This window comes from Trichoderma aggressivum (assembly GCF_033847375.1).
Source record: "Trichoderma aggressivum f. europaeum strain CBS 100526 chromosome Unknown scaffold_003, whole genome shotgun sequence".
Taxonomy (NCBI): Eukaryota; Fungi; Ascomycota; class Sordariomycetes; order Hypocreales; family Hypocreaceae; genus Trichoderma; species Trichoderma aggressivum.
Genome location: NW_026946369.1, coordinates 413,673 through 431,282, shown reverse-complemented (window position 1 = coordinate 431,282; position 17,610 = coordinate 413,673). Strand labels below are relative to the sequence as shown.

The 17,610-nt window shown below is 52.2% G+C and overlaps 7 protein-coding genes across 7 annotated transcripts; 3 read left to right on the top strand and 4 right to left on the bottom strand.

The window, feature by feature from the left end:
• Window positions 1-477: 477 nt before the first annotated feature.
• Triagg1_1254 (uncharacterized protein) lies at window positions 478-1,708 on the bottom strand (the record flags this gene model as incomplete). Its single annotated transcript, XM_062895304.1, has 2 exons — window positions 478-874; window positions 939-1,708. The coding sequence occupies 2 exons, from the start codon at window positions 1,706-1,708 to the stop codon at window positions 478-480; spliced, it is 1,167 nt and encodes a 388-aa protein (XP_062759593.1).
• Window positions 1,709-2,867: 1,159 nt separating this feature from the next.
• On the bottom strand, window positions 2,868-5,135 carry Triagg1_1253 (uncharacterized protein; the record flags this gene model as incomplete). Its single annotated transcript, XM_062895303.1, has 3 exons — window positions 2,868-3,417; window positions 3,474-4,148; window positions 4,219-5,135. The coding sequence occupies 3 exons, from the start codon at window positions 5,133-5,135 to the stop codon at window positions 2,868-2,870; spliced, it is 2,142 nt and encodes a 713-aa protein (XP_062759592.1).
• A 661-nt stretch (window positions 5,136-5,796) lies between these two features.
• Window positions 5,797-6,202, top strand: Triagg1_1252 (uncharacterized protein; the record flags this gene model as incomplete). The annotated part of the gene is made up of 2 exons (XM_062895302.1): window positions 5,797-5,970; window positions 6,062-6,202. 2 exons carry the CDS (start codon window positions 5,797-5,799, stop codon window positions 6,200-6,202), a joined length of 315 nt encoding a protein of 104 aa, XP_062759591.1.
• Window positions 6,203-7,651: 1,449 nt separating this feature from the next.
• On the bottom strand, window positions 7,652-9,176 carry Triagg1_1251 (uncharacterized protein; the record flags this gene model as incomplete). Its single annotated transcript, XM_062895301.1, has 2 exons — window positions 7,652-8,675; window positions 8,893-9,176. 2 exons carry the CDS (start codon window positions 9,174-9,176, stop codon window positions 7,652-7,654), a joined length of 1,308 nt encoding a protein of 435 aa, XP_062759590.1.
• Window positions 9,177-9,908: 732 nt separating this feature from the next.
• On the top strand, window positions 9,909-12,385 carry Triagg1_1250 (uncharacterized protein; the record flags this gene model as incomplete). Its single annotated transcript, XM_062895300.1, has 6 exons — window positions 9,909-9,953; window positions 10,111-10,165; window positions 10,280-10,353; window positions 10,456-10,784; window positions 10,875-12,098; window positions 12,166-12,385. 6 exons carry the CDS (start codon window positions 9,909-9,911, stop codon window positions 12,383-12,385), a joined length of 1,947 nt encoding a protein of 648 aa, XP_062759589.1.
• An 884-nt stretch (window positions 12,386-13,269) lies between these two features.
• Window positions 13,270-14,800, top strand: Triagg1_1249 (uncharacterized protein; the record flags this gene model as incomplete). Its single annotated transcript, XM_062895298.1, has 4 exons — window positions 13,270-13,303; window positions 13,497-13,574; window positions 13,652-14,076; window positions 14,147-14,800. The coding sequence occupies 4 exons, from the start codon at window positions 13,270-13,272 to the stop codon at window positions 14,798-14,800; spliced, it is 1,191 nt and encodes a 396-aa protein (XP_062759588.1).
• A 1,084-nt stretch (window positions 14,801-15,884) lies between these two features.
• Window positions 15,885-17,610, bottom strand: Triagg1_1248 (uncharacterized protein; the record flags this gene model as incomplete). The annotated part of the gene is made up of 3 exons (XM_062895297.1): window positions 15,885-16,649; window positions 16,718-17,023; window positions 17,107-17,610. 3 exons carry the CDS (start codon window positions 17,608-17,610, stop codon window positions 15,885-15,887), a joined length of 1,575 nt encoding a protein of 524 aa, XP_062759587.1.

Below are 17,610 nucleotides of genomic sequence, written 5' to 3'. Positions count from 1 at the left end.
AGCAGTCTTATTCGCAGCAGAGGACCAACATCAGCATTGCTTGTTTACGGTTTTAGTCTATTCGGTCAGCTCTCTATAGCGGCGGCGTTTTGGTTTTTTTTCTTTTTCTTTTTCTTTTCTTACAGGGGCAAAGATGGTATTGCCTGGGGGCTTTTCAGGGCTTTTGTCTAATTGCTCGGTGAATATTGAGCTTGGGGTTTCTTTGATAACATGATTGTGAGCAAGCGACTACTTGATGATTATACGACATACGGGGTTTGGGTTCGAGCAAGTTTTAGTATAACATAGAATGGCACAAGAGCTATCGTATGCTCCGATTTGAATATTGATATTGATTTTTTTTTTTCAATTAATCATCTGATGACCTGCACGCCTTGTGAAACACGTCAACGCCAGTGCTCTTATTCTATACGTAAAAATTCGTTATAAACAAAATCATGACATGTTTTTTTTCATAACCCCCTGTCCGTGTGTAGTCTAGTCTTTATTCAGCTTTGTCAGTTTCGTGGTAACGTCTTGTTCATCATCATCATAGCCATCGCCCCAACCATCATCCCCCTGGTTGTCCCACAGCGAAACGTCATCATCGCCCATGACGTCGGCCGCGTCCTCGGGATCCATGAGGGTATCGTCGGTGTCCTCGTAGCCAACGACACCCTCCTCGGCGGCATTGATGGTGGCCTCCTCGCGGGCGAGCTCCTCGGCGCGGGCCATGGTGCGGCGGTAGATGATGAAGCCGGCGGCAGCGCCGATTGCGCCGCCGATGAACATGCCGATGTAATTGATGATCTTGTCGCGAAGGGACATGGCGTCGCCTTGTTCGGCGATGATGGCGAGACGGCTTCCGATGAAGATGTGGATGAGGAGTTTGGGCCTGGAAAGACAATGTTAGTCAAACTGGTGGTGTGACAAAGATATGACAAGGTCTGGGTCTTTACGTTGACAACGCTGTCGAGATGACAAATGATAGAGGGGATATGCTCGGGATCGTAGCAAGGAAGCCGTTGCTCAAGCTAAAGGGCAGCGGGCAGAAACGGATGCCCGTCAAGTAGAGGATCCCGTCTCTACGCAGAACCTGGCCGAGCGCAACGAAGCGGTGGTCGTTGCCAATCAGCTTGTTGACATGGCCGCTCAGGACGGTTCGACAGGCCATAAAGGCAGCCAGACTACCGATGATGCATGCCGACGCAGCAATGGGCCAGCCCATGGGGAATCCGTAAACGAAGCCGGCGATGGTATTGGCGGTCGAGTATCCCACAATGGGCGGGACCGAAGTGGCGAAGATGAGCATAAAGGCAATCAGCCAGCCACCGGGAATCTCGCGCCACGACTTTGACACCGTCGCCAGCCAAGCAAAAAAGGCCTCCGAGTACAAGATGGACAAGATGATAAACGTCCACCCCAGGCAAATGACGAAAACAACAAGCGACCGCTGCAGCAGCGAGAGCTTCCAGAACGCCGCGTACATCCTCTCGCTCCATCTGAGATACATGGTCCACTGGTCGCGCACCCAGCCCTGCGCCCCCGACGATATCCGCTGCGACCGCGAGATGCTTCCCGAGAGGCGATGGCTCGCATCCCTGCGAGCCCAGCGCTGCGGGTGCGGGAACCGGGTTTCCGACGAGGACAGCGGAGGAGTCTCCGACGAGGGAGAGGATGGTGTTGGAGAGACGCTTTCGGCCCTCGGGGGCTGGTATTGGTCCGCCATTCTTGTGATTCTAGCTCGGGATTCTGCCTATTTGGCCTTTTTCCTTGTTTTCTCGTGGTCGTTTGAGGGGTAAAAGCAGCTCGGTGCAAGATCAGGAGCTGTCTGTATATCCGCGACGTCTTCGTCGAACCGAACCGAATAAAGTAGATATCGTCAAAAGATGCAGAAGAAAGGATGAAGTCGGATATGCGAATATCAAAGACCCCCAAAAAGTATTATCCTCTATCCACCCTAGCTCTCCATTCCGGATCCAACAGAAAAAACAAGAATATCGTGTAAAAAAAGTCAATGTTGGTTTTGAGTTGGCTGGCGGATTGCTCGGTCGATATTATCGAGATCGGAAGCGCTCCGGCTCGTATCCCTGCGGCGAGTCAAGTCCGTCGACGCCCAATCAAGCTTAAGAAGAGGCGAAAGAAAAAAAAGAAGAAGAAAAGACGATTGTTGTAATTGCAATGGGCCTTTTACGAGGAAAGAGAATGATGAATCAAAGAGGATGAAAGGGTTTAGCATAAGCCCTTCGATTCCTCGTCATCTATCGGTGGCGGTGTCGCTCGATAACAAGGTACCTCGCATGTACTTGTGCGGCCCATCTTCTTAGACCCTGAGTGCAGGTACCTGTGCGTCCACCCGTATCCTGTACCTGAGGCGCTGTATTCCCCCCAATTGGATGGATGGGACGTAGCTCAAGGAACTGGTACCCTTACGTCAGCCCCACCGTCACCTTAAAAGCTTTAAAGGAACGGCCCTTGTTGTAAGTCCGCCAATGGGAGCTGCTTCTGTAGAAACGTTGCGATCCGTGAGACTGATAATTGCTTGATACATTGGCTGTGTCAGTCAAAATCATGCAACCGTCAATAAGGATGTAGATAGTCAATGTGTACTCGTATGTGATGATGCTGTCAAGCGTGTATCACCGCACTCAGTACGGAGTACCGGCTGGGGAACAATGACTGCTAGTACCTGTCAAAAGGTACCTGATGGATACATGTACAACACAACACACCATTCACCAAAGTCGACGTGCCGTGATAATAGCAGAGTTCAGTTCTTCATGAGATACGTTCTACCTAACTCTCTTCCTCCAACTAGGTAGTCCTTCACACTTCCTCCTTTTTTTGCATCGGTTTTTAAGTCTTTTACTTGTTTAGTTCTCGCATTGTCATCGGCGGCCGCTTGGACCCTTGGGAGGGTCCCTGACCAGCAGCCTGACTTTGCCATCGCCAATCTCGACACCTTGGCTCAGAATGTCGACTGCGGCTTTGTCTTCGTCGGCCCCATCTCTTGCTAGTGACTTGTCCCAACTGCTGGCATCCACTCCCAAGATGCCGCCCATGCTGTTGCGATCTCCCGGTACGGAGAACTCGCGGTACGCATATCGCCACTCGTTCAAGAATGCACGGATTGCTTTTCCCACCTTGTCCTTGCCGTTCTTGCTGTGGTGGCCAGTTCCGGTGATGGCGTAGACAGGCCTACCTCCCTTTTCGTTCTCCAGGAGGACCTTTTCCAAGTACTCAACGGCTTCCTCTGGATGAAGGCCGTGAAGGTCGACGTATACCTCTGGCATGCCGTCCAAATTCTTGTTTCGCTGCTCGTAGAGTTCGCGAGCTGCCTCCCTATGGGCCTTTCTCATCAAGTCATTCTCGCTCTGGCCACGGAGACTGAGAGCCTTGGCGGCTCGGGCATCGTTACGATTCCATGCTTGAGCAGCGCTGGGATTGGTGTTAGAGTTTCGATCTATTTTTGTTTCAGAGCCATGTAGACGTACCTTTGCAAGAACTTATTCCTGAGGCCGCCATGCTTTATAGCATCTTGACGGGCCTTGAGATATGCCTTGTTGGCATGCTCTCCAGTTTCCAGCCAAGGAATGTGTTTGGGGCTAGGAATTGCGAGCGCTGCAGCACTGTTTTCGCCATCTCTGCCAATAGTGCCGTTGCCATTGCTAACGGGTTTACGCACCTCCAGCCTTGGAGACGCAGGTGGGTTCATCTTGACAATATCCGCCAAAGAGCTAGGGGTGCCGTTCTCCTTGTGGCCGTGCCCTCCTCGCTTACCGTGATGCTTCTTCCCTTGTTTTGCAATGGCCGACCCAAGAGACGGGAAGGCCTCGTTGTCATCGAGGGCTGGGGCTACGGCATGATTTTCCTTTGCCTGATGTCGGCTTCCGGGCCTCGATCTAGGTCGCGGGCTCTCTGCTCGCAAGGATCGCAATCCCGGCGATGCGCCGATTCCAAAGGCAAAGTTGGGACTACCAACAAAGGCTCCATCGGAGTCGCTAGACTGTAGGGAGGGAAACGAGTTCATATCCTGAAGCATCAAACTGCTGTGGCTCCTAGTAGGAGTATTCGTGCCGCTCTCCAGCGACATCTTGCTCACAAGCTTAGTTGGGTCATGCGAGAAGATGCACGTTTCGCCGGCCAGGCAATTGCCCATGATCCAGTACCTAGGTTGACAGCGTTAGCAGGTTTGGGCTTAGAAGTACCCTATATGAGTTTTACGCTGTCTGCACTTACTTGCACAAGTGGTTGCTGAGGTCATGACTGAACCGGCAGTCTGCGCGCAGACACTGGCCAGTCGACATGTAAAATTTGCAAATAACGCCGGCCTTTTGGTTCACCGGGGTGGACGGGCGACCCTCTGCAGATATTGACTTGCCAATGAGAACGTTCTTGGGCTCATCAAGTCGCACGCCGCCGTCTTGCGGAACCTCCATCATGGATGTGATGGTTGCGCTCAAATCGTAGTTGTGTGCCGCAAGGGCTGATTCAATCTCGTCATCAGTTCTCGTATGTCCCAGGATTGACCTGAGCATGTCGTAAGGCGACATGTCAATCTGCTGCGAGGACATGGACGAAAACTCAGGGGCGGCGGCATTGAGGCTCCTGGTAGTGCCCACAGACGACGAGAGACTAATGGTGTCATCGTTGACCAGCCAGTCGACATTCTCGATCTGATATTCTCCGAGAATCTCGGTGGCGGGGGTGGGATCGCTGGCAAACTCATATGCGTTGAGATTTGGGCTATGGGGAATCACGGGGGTCGCAAGGGCCAGACGAGGAGAAGCCCGTGGCGATCCAAAGGGTGAAGCTGTGACCGATTTGGTCCTGCCAAAGGTAGCGGGGATATATCCGGGCGGCGCAAGGGGACTAACGGCCAGCCGTGGCGAGCCTGACAATGGAGTGCCGCCCCTCCACGAAGCCGGAGATGGTCGTCGCAAGATGGTCTGACGGATGGGAGGCGGTGACGTTGAGGTCCCTCCGCATTCACGCCATCGCCACATGACATCGAGGATGGCGTTATCCAAAGACATGCCAATCATGTTGGTTTCTCTTTTGAACAGCTCCTCTATTCTATCCGTCTTATCTTCGTCTTCGAGCCTTGGGTCCTGCAGGATAGGCAGGCACATCTCGTAGTGCTCGTCTAATACCATGATTGCGGTTGGTTGGACCTGGCGAGACGGGCCAGCTCAAATACCAGAGTATGTATATATGTGTGTGTAACAAGTCGGCGAGGTGTTCTACTCGGTAGAGATTCGGTATCGAGGCAAGGCTAAAAGATCAACGCTTGCGATCAAAGTAGTCGTAATATATATGGCCGAATGGTGGGGACCAGCGCCGAAGAGTAGATAGGGAAGCAAGAGCTTCGGGAGTGGTGGTGAATAAAAGAAGACAATGAAGCTGAGAATCAAAGCGCGGACCGATGATAAAGAAAGAACAAAGTACAAGCTCCTAAGAATAGGTGTTGTCAGTGCTTGCTGAGCAATAGGCAAGGTATGCTTTCACAAAGGTCCGATTATCAAAGCTACCTACCTAGGGGTAGGTAGCCATGTATCAGAGTCACAAGCACTCACAGCTGCGAAACTATTACGAGACAAGGATGACGATGAAGAGTGAATCAGAACTGGATTTATTATAGACGACGGGAGAAGCCGAGAATCGAAGAAACAGAGAGGCCAGCAAGCGGACACAAAGGCGCGTGGACGGTGAAGAAAGGGCGGAGAAGGGCAGCGACGAAGCTTACATTGCGTCGCAAACCCCGGCCCAGCAAAGACAAGTTTCGTGGAGAAGTCGAGCGCCGCACTCGCTGTGCCGATGGCGAGCTGCTGTATCGTCGCCCCTCTAAAAGGCCCTGCTCCGGTCAAGGCAGAAGATGGCAGAGGATGGACAGACGGCGAGAGAGATGAAGGAAGGGTTGAAGCTGACCAGATGGACGAGACTCGCGACAGGTCGGTCGGTGGTGGAGGCGAAGTTGGTGGCCCGCCCCTGGTAGGTGGCCCAGTAATAAAGCCGCTAGCTGCCCGGGCGGTCCTTCGGGGGGGTTTTGGGTACCTAAAGGCTAAAGCTGGACAAGGTACAGGTGCTTTGGAGGGGGACTGCCGGACACTTCTGGGGTCTGGTATTGGATTTCTTTGTGCTTCTGCCACTTGTTCTTGCGGCCGGGAACTTGCCGGGACAAATCAAGTCGGACCAACCAACATCCATTGTCAAGATCGATTGAAACAAAGCTGTGAAGAGCCGCAATGGCGTGCTTATGGCTGCCTCGTTGCTGTTGCTGTTGCTACTGCTGCGGTCAATACCTTAGGCGGTACCTCGAGCGCTAACTGACTTGTTGTACTCATACTCACTCACTGCCTTAGCACCGACGAGTACACGAGTTGGATGGAGCACTGGAGCTGTCTTGGTCTGTTCTTTGTCCTCTGTGTTGCTCTCCTCTCTCTCTCTTCAACTAGCTCCTCCCCCCCTTCGACCAGCGGCCAACTGTAGGTCAAATATAGATCAGTCCATTCAGCAGCACAAAGCAACCGACAGGTCCAACAGCTACATCCATGGCCGCGGACGCTAGAGCCTCTTTCGCGGGTGCTCTAGCATGAACAGTCCCAGCTAACTCGCAGTGCTAACAACAGTAGTGCCGAGTCAGTGAGGTGCCAGTCCTGGGTTCCGCCGGCGGTGATTGGAGGGAGACAGATTACATGGATGGACTTGAGTTGCTTCTGCGGGTGGCTTCTCTTGCTGCAACTCACTCGGAAGCTGTGCTGTGTGGTGACGTGGTCGGCTTCTGCTCTGATTTGCAACCAGTCGTGATCCCCCTGAATCCCACCCGCTACTACATCCCACCACCACCACTTGAGGTAGTCCAGTCTGGTGCAATATTGGATTTGATACCCTCTAAAGCCATCCCCTGGACCCTCTGCCTGAAACTCTCCTCCATCCCATCGAATCTTACGCCTTGACATCTAGGGAAATCGGGGTGATTAGCGTCTGGTTTCTTGAAGCCCAAGCGCCAGTTGGTTCATCCCAGTCCAGCACATGCCCAGCTAGACTGATATCAACCCCAACTCGGATATCTACATAGCCCAGCCAGCACCTTCATTCGCATCTCCGTAGTGCTGCCACTTCCAAATCCGCCCGCATGGCAAACGGTCACTCCGAATCTTGTCCCCAATTGTGTCTCGCATCAGAGGTCAAGAGTCGGGGACAAGGATGACAGCATTGATTCCATCTTTTAGCTCGTGTTCACTATTACCCAATTGGCAATTGCCCGCAATGGGCTTGAGCAATCAGTATTCACAGCCAGCGCCACAGGTCTCATGGATATCAACCTCCACGTATTTCCCTATTTCAACTTGTGTCAGGGGTACCTCTCTGCTTACAAAATAATCACATCACACACAATAGAGGGCCATGCAGGATCAACCCTGTAGAGCCCCGCAAAGTTCAAGTTGTCGTGCATAGGTACATGCCCAGTGCGTTGTACTCCGTATACCCACACCCAGAACTCCCTACTACCTGGTAGTACCTAGTAATCCTATATCTACATGCCGATACTTGCAATCTATCACATATCGCAAGTTGTATATACGCGTGTACTTGTATGTCAATCATTCATGCCAACTCCCAAGATATTCATCAATCATAGATACAGTGCCCAGCTATACATAGACTGCCGTTACGGGATCTCATCATCATCGCCTCCAAACCCAAAACTAAACCCTTCTGCTTGCTCTTCATCTCGGCCCACCGCCGTATCCCACTTTCTCTTTTTGCCATTCTTCTTATCAGCCAATTCTAGTGCCTTCTCCAGAACGTCTGGGTAGTTTTGCTTGAGTCTGGCTGTGAAAAGGCCAAAGGGATCTTCCACGTCTCGCGAGAAGCCAGAGACTTGATCCGGCTTGTCCCTTAGGAACGACAAGACCTCGGAGACTAGATTTAGGCTGGGAGACTGAGGGACAAAGTTTTGTGTCAGCGCAATGCCCTTTTCAATGTTCACCACGAGATGCCACCATCCACTCGGAACATGAAGTATCTCTCCAGCATTGCAGATGCCCTCAACACACTCAGGCATGTGTCTCGCCTCCTCGTGGAACGTGAGCAGCCACTCAGCAATGCTCAGGGGGCTTGTCACCTCGCTGCTGTCTGAAGATACGTAGACTCCGGGTACCTGGGCCGTTGGCGGAAACATGATCCAGTATTTGGACCCCTGAATCACGGCATTCCACGCACTCGTCCCATTGGGATCCTTGTGGAAAGTAGACCCGCTTCGTCCGGGCCCGATAATCAACCACCGGTGAGCCGGCCGCTCGTCTCCCAAGACCTCAAAGAGATCTGGCCCGAAGCAGTCCGGCCGCCAATACGAGGCACCCTCCGAGTGTCCGACCTTGAGCTCCATCTTCTCAGCGAATTTTCGATCAAACAAGTAGAGAGGGCTCTCATCTCTGTTCCGGTTCATATAATCACAATACTGTGAGAATGTCCAGTCCACTGCTTCGGCACGAAACTCAACATTGGCGAACTTGTCGAGTAAGGAATGAATGGTCCACTGGGAGTAAACTGGCCATTCTTGAATGCACTCTGTCAAGACAAAAGGTTGTTCGGTCCATCTTTCGGCATACTCTTCATATGTGAGGTTCTCAAACCGGTGAATCTGATTCGCTTTTGGTATCCCTGTGACATATTTTGCCAGCTCAATATTGCTGCAGGCAAAAGGTCGATGTAGGACATCGGAAAAGACGTTGCTACAGTCAACCTTTGCTTGTCGATCACTGTCAAGGCCCAAAACGGTCGATCTCCATGATCCCCGCCAATTAATAGATGAGCTGCTCGTCGATTGGGATCTAGAAATTTATTCCACGTTAGCTCGTGTCATATGGTAGGTATGTCCACACAAGGAAACCCGTGGCTAAAAATTACCGAAGATGGAGGGCTTTCCATAGCTCTTCAGAGTGGCAGAATGCATATAAAAACTTGCATGTAGACCCAAGGCTCAACAGTGAACTTTTGTCGAAACCCTCGAGAACAAGGGCAAGGATCTCATCAGGTAAAACTGCCCATGTGCCAATACTTCTTCGGGCAATCGGCCTGGTGGCGAGATACTGATTCCCCAGGGGCTTGACTCCGAGAGGGTGGGTTGGAATTGAATCAGAATGGCTGTCGCCAATCGAGTCGCTGGCTTCGTGTGAGATTGCTGAAGGCATGATGCTATTCGCGGCAAAGAATTGAACAATTTTTAGGCATTGAAAACCCTGTTGCGCAAAATTCGAGCTGATGAAGACCAAGTAAAGTGTATGTTCTAATTTGGTAAGTAATGAGATGATATTTGCTATTTCTAGCGAAGAAGACCAAGATTTTTTTGGCTATCAAGCACAGCTGGTCGTGTGGTGTTGACAAAAGTTGTTAGTGGGCAGATTCTTTCTTCTCTGCCCAATGGCTGCTGTCGTGCCGAGTAAAATGGGGCCATCACAGCGAGAATACCAGGACAGAGAGGAAAGAATCCCGTTTTGGTCACCTCGATTCTACAATTTATGTTTGATAAAACTATTATTAGAAATAAGGTGGTATATACTTCTCGCCAAGTATTTATCTAAGCCGCTACTAGGTACTCGATGATCCAAAAGATATATCGACCCATCGTCTTATAAACTGCTTCGCGCGGCATCACGAGGATTGTTAGGTACCGCCTAGCAGCAGCGCTGAGCCGTCTGCTTCCCAAATCCTTACTAATCCCGATCCCACTACAAATACACACCCTCTGATTGGTCCAGATAGCCGAGGACCGACACATGCTTTTCCGAAGTCTCCATCTACGAAAACGTGACATACGCTGCCAAACCTCCAAGCATTGCCGAGCTGTCTGTGTAAAGCCATTGCTGCTTCAAATTTTTGCGCGGACGCAGCCTGGTGACCCCGGATTTCTTGCTTCGCTCACAATGGCATCTTCTATGGCTTTGAGGAAGTTGGCCTCTGGCTCTTCGGTACGTGACCAGGAAAAAAACCCTGCCGATTCGCTCGCTGCCCCTCCGTTACTCTGCGCGCAAAACGGATCGCCGGGCGAGCATAGCTTGGAGGAAGCATGAGCTGGATTGGCCTCTTTTCATTCTTGCAGCTTGCCGAGACTGACATTGACCATAGTTTTCGCGATTTGCCAGGAGCCAGCTTAGGAACTTCTCATCTACTCGACCGGCAGGTAGGTCCACCCTGTTCCGAGAGCTACAATTTGCGATTTGCGAATTCCGATCGAACATCGCGGGAAGAAAAGACACGCATGCGATCAGGTGCTGATATATGTTTTCGGAAATAGCCCGCGTTATCACAAATGGACCTCTGAGAGCAAAGGAAGCTTCCCCCTTTGTTAGCTCCAAGTACCCCGTCATTGTACGTCGGCCCCCTCCCCCGCCCCCAGATTGAGATCTCTCTGGGTCGGCGAGACAAGTTGCAAGAGGACATTGTCAATTGACCATGCGTCGCGACTATTAGGACCATGAATACGACGCAATTGTTGTCGGTGCAGGCGGTGCAGGTTTGAGATCAACAATGGGTCTTGCTGAAGCCGGCTTCAAGACTGCCTGTATTTCTAAGCTCTTCCCCACACGAAGTCACACGGTAGCTGCTCAGGGCGGTATCAACGCTGCCCTCGGAAACATGCACGAAGATGACTGGAGATGGCACATGTACGACACTGTCAAGGGCTCCGACTGGCTGGGTGACCAGGATGCCATCCACTACATGACCCGTGAGGCCCCTGCTTCCATCATCGAGCTGGAGCACTACGGCTGCCCTTTCTCCCGAACTGAGGATGGCAAGATGTGAGTTTCTTCAATCATGCCATGATACCAAGCACCTTGCTTGGTGCCCCTCCCCCGCATTTTACTAATACGGATGTTTTTTTGTTTTAGCTATCAGCGAGCTTTTGGTGGTCAGTCCCAGAAGTTTGGCAAGGGTGGCCAGGCCTACCGATGCTGTGCCGCCGCTGACCGAACCGGTCACGCTCTTCTGCACACTCTCTACGGCCAGTCTCTCCGATACAACGCCAACTACTTCATCGAGTACTTCGCCATCGACCTGATTATGCAAGATGGTGAATGCCGTGGTGTCCTCGCCTACAACCAGGAGGATGGCACCCTGCACCGATTCCTGGCCAACAACACCGTCCTGGCAACTGGTGGTTACGGACGTGCCTACTTTAGCTGCACATCTGCTCACACCTGTACCGGTGACGGTATGGCCATGGTGGCCCGAGCTGGCCTGCCCAACCAGGATCTTGAGTTCGTTCAGTTCCACCCCACTGGTATCTACGGCGCTGGCTGCCTGATCACTGAGGGTGCTCGTGGTGAGGGTGGTTATCTCTTGAACAGCGAGGGTGAGCGCTTCATGGAGCGATATGCCCCCACCGCCAAGGATCTCGCCTCTCGAGACGTTGTCTCTCGATCAATGACAATGGAGATCCGCGAGGGTCGTGGTGTTGGTGCTGAGAAGGATCACATCTTCCTGCAGCTCAGCCACCTGCCTGCGGAAATTCTCGCTGAGCGACTTCCTGGTATTTCTGAGACTGCCGGCATTTTCGCTGGTGTCGATGTCACCAAGCAGCCCATTCCTGTCCTGCCTACTGTCCACTACAACATGGGTGGTATCCCTACCCGATACACTGGTGAGGTTCTTACCATTGATGAGAACGGCCAGGACAAGATCGTCCCCGGCCTGTTCGCTTGCGGTGAGGCTGCTTCAGTGTCTGTCCACGGTGCTAACCGACTGGGCGCCAACTCCCTTTTGGATCTGGTCGTCTTTGGTCGTGCCGTTGCCCACACCATCCGTGACAACTTCACCCCTGGCGACAAGCTGAAGCCTCTCGCCGCCGATGCCGGTTCTGACCACATTGAGGTCCTTGACAAGATCCGAACATCTGACGGCCCCAAGAGCACCGCTGAGATCCGTCTGGCCATGCAGAAGACCATGCAGACCGAGGTCAGCGTTTTCCGAACCCAGGAGAGCTTGGACGAGGGTGTCCGCAGGATGACCGAGGTCGACCAGACCTTTGCCGATGTTGGCATCAAGGACCGCAGCATGATCTGGAACTCGGATCTCGTCGAGACCCTTGAGCTGAGAAACTTGCTCACTTGCGCGTAAGTGTTATCTACGACACCCAAATCGCATGTGACAAGAACTATGACTAACTTTTGCATATCGCAGTGTTCAAACCGCCACCTCCGCCGCTGCCCGAAAGGAGTCTCGTGGCGCTCACGCCCGTGAGGACTTCCCCGACCGTGACGACGAGAACTGGATGAAGCACACTCTCAGTTTCCAGAAGCAGCCTCACGGCAAGGTGGACCTGACATACCGCAAGGTCATTTCCACTACTCTGGACGAGAACGAGTGCAAGCCTGTTCCTCCCTTCAAGCGTGTTTATTAAGCAGCTAACTACCCAGCCGTTTTAATATGGACGTACAGTACGTGTTTGAGTTTATGAGCAAAAAGTAAAAGGGTCATGTTGGCGAAAAAAGAGTTGTCTAATATAGTATCCTCTGCATACGCGCGAAGCAAAGTTTCGTTCGTAAGGGTAAATGGAGGTCCAGTTAGTACGGATATTGATTGCCACCGAGGCGTAATATCTCGATTAACACTAGCTATATTGTATTATATCAAAGTTTGAGATTTAGCAAACACAAAAAAATTATTAACATTCCCCAATGAGTCACAGAACATTCAAGCCTTTTGCGAGATAAGCCAAATCCTCTGTGACTCGATGCCAGCCAGCAACACCAACATGTGATGGAGCGTAACCAAAAGGCAGAACCCGCCACAAAGTGTACTGTACTGCGGCTAGGGACTAAGTTTCTTTACGGCTAGGGACCTTACTGGATGCTAGTGCACTGTACTCCATATTGACAGAATGGAAAAAAAATTCTTGAATGCTAACTTCGCCTGTACAGTGCTCTAGGTACCCTAACCGCTGCCCCACCAGGCCACCCCGACCCCCAAGTGATTGGCCACAGCCATGGTGGGTAGGAAAAAAAAAACAAGCATCGCCCCTCAGTCGTCTTTTTTTTTCTCTCTCCTCTCTCCCACCTTCAACTGACTATATCATCACGACTTTTTTTTCCTAGGTTCCTTCTGCTCTCGTATATTTCGAGAGTGTACGAATCTAGTCGACAACTTTTCCAGTTTCTCAACCGTTTCCAGCCTTCTCTCGAGAGAAGTCTGTTGTCTTCTTGTCGCTTCCACCCCGCCTACTTTTTCTTCAACCATTCTAGGTCGAGCTGTGCTTGATCTAGATCTTCTTCTTCAACCGCAATCATGGCTGACAAAGGACTCGAGGATGTCCCCGAGGGTGAGTTGGACTGCAAAATCTCCATCATATATCTGGCGGACTGTGGTGTCGGAGTCTTGCGGAGGCTTTGCTTGTGCGCGCAAACCCTCGCAGGCTCTTTTCTGACTTCGACCCCACGATACCCAACCTTGCGATCCCCATGGCGGCCCCGCCCTGGTTGTTCGAATTTTTGCTAACGGCGGTTGCGTTACAGGACAAATCGAGTCTAACTACGACGAGACCGTCGACTCCTTTGATGACATGAACCTCAAGTCTGAGCTCCTCCGAGGTGGTGAGTGCTATCCATCCTCCGCTCCCGCACGAAGTGACTTTGCTACAAAAAGGGGCCAAAATCTAACAAGGGGCTAGTCTACGCCTACGGTTTCGAGCGTCCCTCTGCTATTCAGCAGCGTGCTATTATGCCTGTTATCAAGGGCCACGATGTCATTGCTCAGGCCCAGTCCGGTACTGGAAAGACTGCCACTTTCTCCATCTCCGTTCTCCAGAAGATCGACCCCGCCGTCAAGCAGTGCCAGGCTCTGATCCTTGCCCCCACCCGTGAGCTGGCCCAGCAGATCCAGAAGGTTGTTGTCGCTATTGGCGACTTCATGAACGTTGAGTGCCACGCCTGCATTGGCGGCACCAGCGTCCGTGAGGACATGAAGGCCCTCCAGGACGGCCCCCAGGTCGTTGTCGGCACCCCCGGCCGTGTCCACGACATGATCCAGCGTCGTTTCCTCAAGACCGACGCCATGAAGATGTTCGTCCTCGACGAGGCCGATGAGATGCTTTCTGTAAGAAATCCTCCAACCATGCCTTGTCGGCTAGTGATGCGGCTTTGCTAACATCTACCGCCTCTTCCAGCGTGGTTTCACCGACCAAATCTACGACATCTTCCAGCTCCTTCCTCAGTCCACCCAGGTTGTCCTGCTCTCCGCTACCATGCCCCAGGACGTCCTTGAGGTCACCACCCGATTCATGCGTGACCCCGTCCGTATCCTCGTCAAGAAGGACGAGCTTACCCTGGAAGGTATCAAGCAGTTCTACATTGCTGTCGAGAAGGAGGAGTGGAAGCTCGACACCCTGTCCGATCTGTACGAGACCGTGACCATTACCCAGGCCGTCATCTTCTGCAACACCCGCAGAAAGGTCGACTGGCTGACTGACAAGCTGACTGCCCGTGACTTCACCGTCTCTGCCATGCACGGTGACATGGACCAGGCTCAGCGTGACCTGATTATGAAGGAGTTCCGATCCGGCTCCTCTCGTGTCCTGATCGCCACTGACCTGTTGGCCCGTGGTATCGATGTCCAGCAGGTTTCCCTGGTCATCAACTATGATCTCCCCGCCAACCGGGAGAACTACATCCACCGTATCGGTCGTGGTGGTCGTTTCGGCCGAAAGGGTGTTGCCATCAACTTTGTCACCGCCGACGATGTCCGCATGATGCGTGAGATTGAACAGTTCTACAGCACCCAGATTGAGGAGATGCCCATGAACGTTGCCGATCTCATCTAAAGAAAGATTGCCGCCGCGTCTTTTTATTTTTCAACCCGCTCCGGGCTACCATCTTTTTTTTTGATATCGCGTAGCCCTGTTTACGATAGTTGGGGACCATCTGTGGGAGAGAGGCATCGTTCCAATATTTGACGGTAGCTGCTGATAGATTCAAACGTTTCTAGAGAGGGGGGCATCCGGGACCGCAAATTCGAAAAAGCCGGTCTCGAGGGGGCGACTTGCAAGGAAAAAGGGGGGCAGGATTGACTGCGTGACGAAGGCTCAGGAAGTCCTTTGCACCTTAATGACATGAAGGTGTGGCGGGCAACCAAAAGTAATGCAATGATTCTCTTTTTTTTAGGACCCTGTTCCTGTCGCCTCTGAGTGTCTGTATCTAGGAGTCGCTATCATGATATGTGTCTTTTGTTCAAAAAAAAAAAGTTTAGTACTACTACTTCAAGCTTGCCTGCTGCGTGTCAACGTGAAATCATGTCAAGTGAGCTATCGTCTCTCTGCTCCTTCGTGTACTCTGTATGGCATTACCAAGTCATTAACCCATCCCCCATGTTATAAATAGCTCATACGCAACTGCTGTCTCCCATATGCAAGTACAAGTAAGAACACACATTTTTAAACAAGCAAAAACCCATAGCTCACACAGAAACAAGAAGAGAAACCGGTTTGAACGTGATCAATGTACTGTCAATTAGAAAAGTTGTCACAGATATATAGGTACATAGTATATATATGTCCATAGAGCACTGTCGAATCCAGTTACGACATGAGATTTCCAATCATTTGCCTGCCCCTCTCCAAAATAAAAATAAAGAAAAATCGCAAAAAGAAAAGAAAGAAAAAACGCCCCAAGTGGTATATGTTGTAGGGTAATTAACATCCTTTGCCCCCCCTACTGTCTCCCATAAAAAAATAACTGAGAGGAAAAATAATCATCCTGTTCCCCAGGGGAGGTTTTTAATCTCGCTTCATCAAAAAAAGTAGTAAACAAAAGAAAGTAAAGAAGAGTAAAAAAAAAAATCGTCATCACAATTTTGAAAGGGTTTTTGTTTTTGTGTTTTTCCTTTTTTTCGTGTTGTTTGGTCATATCTTACATTGCCTGGCCAAAGGAGTTGGGCGGAGGAGCGCCGCTGTATGCGCCGGGGATGGGCACAGCGTCGTATGTTGGCTCGTCTGCGGCTACAGGAGCGTGCTCGTGCAGGGTCTCAGACTGAGGCGGTGCGGGAGACAGAGGGCTCTGGGCCTTGTTGGGCGTGGCAGAGGGAGCCTTTGTAGGAGGAGCCTGGAGCTTGAAGGGAAGCTGAGGCTTGGAGAACTGAGAGGGGGGCTCGGCGACGGCCTGGACGCCTGGGGTGAAGGTGCTCTTCTCGTCGATGCCGCCGAGGCTGCCAAAGTTGGCCGGGGCGTGGCGAGGCGACAAAGCGTATTGGCTAAGAGCGGGCGACTTGGGCGGGAACATGCCAGGCGTCATGGGGACGCCTCCCATGGTGGGGGATCGCGGGAAACCAGGGGTGTTGGGAGCAGACTGCGAGCGAAGCTGTGCGAGGTAGAGATCGGAGCGGGCGCGGTCACGAACGTCCATGGACTTGTGCAGGCGGCGCTTGGAGTAGTAGCGGTAGAAGATGACGCTGTAGAGCAGGATGCTGATGACCTCGAGCACGACCTCGATGATGATGCAGATGAGGGTCCAGTTCTGCAGGCGGCACACCAGCGAGTACTTGACCTTGTCGGAGAAGACTTCAGATCGGGTGTTTTGCACGCAGGACCATCCCCACATGTCTTTGTTGCCGCCGTTGCTTTTGGAGTTGGAGAAGACGGCAGCGGCGAGAACCCAGAGGATGAGACTGACGATGAACTAGACATGAGATGTTAGTCTGAATACAAGCCTGAGTATTGAAGATGTAAAACCCAGGATATACGTACCCAACCAATGGCGAAAATCGTATAATAAGTGCCAACCTTTTCAGCGCGGCGATGTCCTCCGCGGCAGTATGCGACAAAGACCAGGACCGAGATGGCGAGAGACACACAGGCCATGGCGAGGACGAGCTTCTGGGCCCAGGGGTTGGTTCCATTGGCCCACGAGGGCATCTTGCTCTGCTGGGGGAGAGACTTTGTGGCGTTGAAGATGGCAAAGGACGACGAGAGCATGGCGAGGATGATGAGCGAGCAGCTGAAGTGAACACTTCGGAGGGCGAACTTGGCCATGCGTACGCGGACCTTGATTTTCTAGAATGGGGGAAAGTCGTGTTAGCTGTCATTTCTTCCCTTCCTTGTTTGGACATTCAGATTGCTCTCGAATATAGACGTACCAGATCCCTAGCCTGCTCCTTTTCCGTCTGCTGCTCCCGCTTCTCCAGAATGTCCTCCTCGCGGAACGTGGGGCTCATGATGTTGAACGTCCTGGCAGGTGTTCCGGGAACCTTCATGGCGCTCTTGAGGGGGGACTTTGGCATGCGGACAGACTCGCGGTCACTGCCCGAGTTGCTGATGTAGCCAAAGCCGACATCGCCGGGCTGGGAGTCGGAGGCTTGGGCGTTGGGCGGGTCGGCAAAGGGTGAGGCGCCGTTCTCGACGGGCGAGTGGACAGACGTTGCTTCGGCGAAGCGAGGCGTCCGCGGTACCTTGAGCGAGCTTTCTGACGAAGAACTTGACGAGGTGCCGGTACGGGCGTGTGTGAGGTTGAGAGCGGTGGGCCGCTTCTTCTCGCCAAAGTTGAAGCCTGCGGGCGTGGGCGTGTCAATGACAGCTGCGTCTTGCTGCGCCGAAGACGGCTTCGTCTCCTGCGTCAGTGATGACGAACCTTGGTTGTCCAT